Source organism: Gymnoscopelus braueri, assembly GCF_963280865.1.
Source record: "Gymnoscopelus braueri genome assembly, chromosome: 2".
Classification (NCBI taxonomy): Eukaryota; Metazoa; Chordata; class Actinopteri; order Myctophiformes; family Myctophidae; genus Gymnoscopelus; species Gymnoscopelus braueri.
This window is the reverse complement of record NC_137604.1, coordinates 8914162-8919030: the sequence shown is the minus strand read 5'-3', so window position 1 is coordinate 8919030 and position 4869 is coordinate 8914162. Positions and strand designations below refer to the sequence as shown.

At 49.3% G+C, this 4869-nt stretch overlaps 1 protein-coding gene across 1 annotated transcript; it reads right to left on the bottom strand.

The window, feature by feature from the left end:
- Nucleotides 1-389: 389 nt before the first annotated feature.
- On the bottom strand, nucleotides 390-3466 carry LOC308105883 (interferon regulatory factor 2-binding protein 2-B-like). The gene is made up of 2 exons (XM_080456814.1): nucleotides 2199-3466; nucleotides 390-1747 (listed from the first exon to the last, which is right to left on the bottom strand). The coding sequence occupies exons 1-2, from the start codon at nucleotides 3175-3177 to the stop codon at nucleotides 948-950; spliced, it is 1779 nt and encodes a 592-aa protein (XP_080312940.1). The 5' UTR covers nucleotides 3178-3466; the 3' UTR covers nucleotides 390-947.
- Between the last annotated feature and the right edge of the window lie 1403 nt (nucleotides 3467-4869).

The window sequence follows — 4869 nt, the reverse complement described above, 5'->3', positions numbered from 1 at the left end:
CATCTTTTTTTGTTGTTGGAAAAATCGTGACAAATGTGAGTTTTAAACAACCACAAATCTTCTGCAACTGCCACAACATATTTGCAGATGGGGGTCCGCGGCCAAATATGTATGAATCCGGGGGTCCTTGACATGAAAATGTTCCGAAAACCACCATTTTACGCAACACGCCTCTATGGCAAACAGCTTCCACTCTCCACTCTCCCCTCTCTCTCTCTCTCTCTCTCCTTGACTTCTCATCCACCCACACATCCCTGGGACCCAGTTAGTGCTTGTTGGAAGGTATTGCATCACCATCCCTGACTGATTCACAATCAGGCCACGACTCTCCCCGAAGCCTGGCTCACTGATATACACGGAAAATAAGCAAAACCACAGACAACTCGAGGTATTATTACAAGGTCAGAAATTGTATTTGGCAAGGTTTTTTTTTCTTTTCTTTTTTTTTTTAAACAAGTGCATACAAGTACAGCTAGAAGCATTTTTTCTATATTTTCTTTTTTTTAACTCCTCTTTTTTTCCGCCAAGTGCTCAGATTAGTCACATTCTATGTTTAACAGGGACTGCCACCATCTCTAAAAGTACATTGATAGTACATCGAAAAAGAAACAGGCGGGGGTGATGAGGGCAAGTCTGTTATGATTGAGTACATACCTTCTTATCTTCAAAAATAAAGACAAAAAGAAAATAGAAACACAACGTATTGAAAAGAAAAGAAAAAAAATCAAGAAATTATACAGCCATGTGTGTATGACGTTTACACCTTCCTTGTGTCCAATATGTACAAGTTCCTCAGGAGATGGAAGCGTATTGTTGTAGTCAGATTATTATTGGGTTTGTACTGCAGTATGATTCCGTTTTTCTTTACCTTCTTTTGTCGTCAGGGTCTCTTTTGCAAAAGAAATAGAAAAAAAAAAAAAAAACCCACACACTTTGGTGGGAAGTCCTCAAGGGTCCCGCTCCTTTTTTACTTTGACGTCCCCCGCCAAGATGGTGGCTATCTCCCCCTGCATGAAGGCCCAGGGCACGTTGGAGCCCACCAGCGGGCACTTCTCCCCGCTGGGGCAGTAGACCTCGCCCGTGGCGCCCTGCTGCTTGATGCTCTCCCGGGAGCACGGGAAGCAGAACTTGTGCGAGGGCACCGACGGGCACTGGACAAAGTGCGTGTCCTCCAGCCGCTCGTGGCACAGGGTGCAGCAGAGCGGCACGCTGCCCGGCGCGCCGCCCACCGACGAGTCCGGAACGCTGCCCTGCGGAGGCGCCCCGCCTCCTCCGCCGTGGGGGTCCATGCTGTTGTTGCCGCCGCCGCCCAGCACCTCCCGCTGCTGGGCGAGCCTCCGCTGGGCGGCCGAGGACGACGGCGACAGGGGGCTGCCGCTGTTCCTGCGGCCCCCCGCCGTGGTGGAGTGCACCTGGTTGTTGGCGTCCTTGGGGGAGCCCGCGTTGCCGGCGTTGTCGGCGGCGAGTATGAGCGCCGCCATGGGGGACTGGCCGTTCTGGTGGGCCTGGGCCGCGGCCGCCTCGGGGGGCGTGGTGCGCGAGGAGTGGGGGGAGATGGTGGACGACGGCGGGGCGGACGAGAAGCCCCCCGGGAGGGCGCCGCCGGGCATGTTCTTCAGGACCTCCGACGAGCACGGCAGCCATGACGGCTGGCCCTCGCCGTTCATCTTGGGGCCGCTGCTGCCCCCCTCGCCGTCGGGCTCCGGGGAGGGCTTCCTCTTCAGGCTACGAGGGTGCTTCCCCCTGTCTGAGGCACAGGAAGCAGAGAGGGGGGAGGGTTAGAAACCACACACACACACACACACACACACACACACACAGCATGCTGCACTATGAATAATGGAACACAGGACATTTCTCAATACACACACAATATGGACTGTGTTTGCTCATGTTAGCTCGTGTCCTCTGCAAAAAAAAAAAAAAAAAAATCAAAGGCAAGAGGGGGTGAATGGGTGCATTCCAGCGGCACTAATAGAAGCCACGGAGACGCGCATTACCGAGCAAACTCTGCTCAAATGCGTGTCGGCGTATTAAAAGAAATACATTTAAAAACAAAATGCTGACACAGAATTTCAGCTTGACGGCAATGGCATTAGTTCCTGTTTTCACAGCGTGGGCAGCTCCACTCACACAATAATATTACACAACAACAGTAAAAAAAAAAAAAAAAAATCATTTTTTTAAACCTTTCCTACCTGTTTTGTTGGAGGACGACGTGCCCGTGTCGTAGCCCATAACCCGCTGCATGGTCGCCGCGTGGTCCTTCTTGAACCGGCCGTCGAACGTGTGCAGCGCCATTAAGTCCCGGACGGTCTTGCCCTTGTTGGCCATCCAGTCCTTGTGCGCGTCCGTCATGCTGTCCGACATACTGTCCGCCCTGTTGTTGTTGTGTTTGTCCTTCATGTCCTCGCCCCTGATCTTACCTCCGTGCTGCTGCTGCTCCCCCCCGGGGCCGGCCATGGGGCCGCCGCGGCCGCCGTTGAGCGCGTGGTGCTGCTGCTGCTGCTGGTGCACCGTGGAGCTCATGATGGCCGCCATGCCGCCGTTCACCAGCGGCACCAGGCTGGGCGGCGGCACCTGCTGCTGCGCGGCGCTGCCACTACTAGTCCTACGGTTGTTAATGTTGGGGCTCTGGCGGTTGAGCTCCGGCGGCTCGTCGGGTTTACTCCCGGGGTATCCGTTCATCGGCAGCGGCGGCAGGCCGTTCGCCTGACGCTGCTGCTGGTACACGGACTCCGGGCCGAGCCGCGGCGGGCGATCCGAGAGCGGGTAGCGGTCCAGCGGCTGAGGCGGAGGACGGGAGCCCGGCCCCGGGTCTCCTCTATCTCCACCTCCGCCGGTGTGGTTGATCTCCTTCCCCGGGTGGAGGAGGAGGTGCCCGTGGTGCTGCTGAGCCTTGTTGTTGTTGTTGTTGTTGCTGCTCCCCCCGCCGCCCGGAGGAGAGCGGAGTCCCTCCTGGAAGCAGGCTCCGTGCGCCCGCTTGAGCTGGCGCGCCGTGTCGATGACGAACTCGACGCGGTCGGCGCCCTCGTAGTTGACGCAGCCGCGGCACACCGCCTCGCTGAAGTCCCAGATCATGGCCCACGGCATGCGGGGCAGGTCGCACAGGTAGCACGACTGCCGGCGCGACGACGACGACGACGAGGCGCCGCCGGCGATCGCCGCGGAGGACATGATGATGATGATGGTGTTTTTTTTTTCCTTCTTCCAAAATGGCACAAAAATGTCCCGAAAATAAAATCCTCCCCGAAATGAAATGCAATCCCCGATTCGATCCGATCTGTAGTTTGAAAAAAAATAATAAACAAATATATCTCTATATATATTTTTTTTTTGTACGTTTCCCTGGAGGTGGAAAAGGCTTGGATCACGCCGTGGATCAGTTCATGTCGGTGGGTGTTTGGTTTAGTTGTGTCACAGTGACTTCTTTACTACGACGCCTCTGTCTGTCTGTCTGCGGCTCTGCTTACAACTGACTGAGCCTCGATGTAGGGCCGTGACGTCAGCACGGACCCACGGTGCTTCCAGCGCCGCATGGGGTAATTGTTTTTGCCCCGAATCGGGGTTGGATTTTTTTTTTTTTTTTTTTTTTTTTTTTTACAATTTAGGCGTTTATCCAGAGCGACTTACAGTAGGCTAAGCACAGTGGTGGAAAAAGTATTCACATTTGTTTTCACAAGTTCACAAGTAAAAGTATCAAATTAATACTGCTATGTAGAAATAGCCTACTGTGCTTAAGCCTTAAAGTACCAAAAGTAAAAATAGGCCTACTCGTTATGCAGAATGTCCTATGTGTGTGTTCAAAATGTTTTGAAAATAGCAGATCTACAAGCTCACAGGCGTTGTGAGCTTGTAGATCTGTTATTTTCAAATAGCCGAGGTATATAGGGATAAAGTGGTTTATGCATGTTTTGTATTAATAATACAATTGTATTATTAAAAAAACTTTAATTACTTGTTACTTAGTAGACTTAAGTCTACTAAGTAACTAGTAATTAAAGTTTTCAAATAATTGTAGAGGAGTAAAAAGTACAATGTTAGCCTCTGAGATGTAGTGGAGTAGAAGTAAAAGTACAGAAAATGTAAAAAAAAAAAAATCCAGTACAGTAAAAATTCATCACATTTGTACTTAAGTACAGCACTTGAGTACATGTACTTAGTTACTTTCCACCACTGTTAGTATTACAAGTAGGCTATCCTTACCCAAACTATTAGGCTATTATAAAGCCAAATTGTTATTATTAGTAGTAAACTGAAATGCATTGCATGGCATATATCAAGTCTCATTGTACTGTAATTGTGTTTGTTGTTTGTACTTTGCTCTCTGGATAACATGCATAACTTGTACATTATGACATGCCAACAATGCCTTTTAGCAGTAGGCTACAAGGTAAACAAGTACCACATGCTTCAGTTTAGGGAGAGTCAGATCCCATAGCCCAGGAGGACAATAGTTCGCGCTGTGATTGGCTGGTTCGTTAAACTGTTTAAACACACACACACACACACACACACACACACACACACACACACACACACACACACACACACACACACACTTATTATTATTAATATAATATTAACACAGTTAATAATAGTTAATATATATATATATATACAGTTAATATAATAATAATATGGTAATAAAAACATATTATTATTATTATCATTGTTGTTGTTACAACTGTAACATTGTACATAGTGATATTAAAAAGAGAGAAGATACTTTATATATATATGTGTTTACTATATGATATCTATGAATGAACGAAAGCTGTCGTTGTTGTGACAACCGACGAGCCAATCGCACCGGGGTCAGCCCTCCAAGCTATGGGATATGGGATTTTTCCGACAACATTCTTAGCA

What these genes read in the sequence shown, in the direction of transcription:
- LOC308105883 (XM_080456814.1), bottom strand. Translation starts at nt 3,177, where the DNA reads ATGTCCTCCGCGGCGATCGCCGGCGGCGCCTCGTCGTCGTCGTCGTCG. An exon ending in GTCGTCCTCCAACAAAACAG is followed by an intron (nt 1,748 to 2,198) that starts GTAGGAAAGGTT and finishes CCTGTGCCTCAG; the next exon opens with ACAGGGGGAAGCACCCTCGT.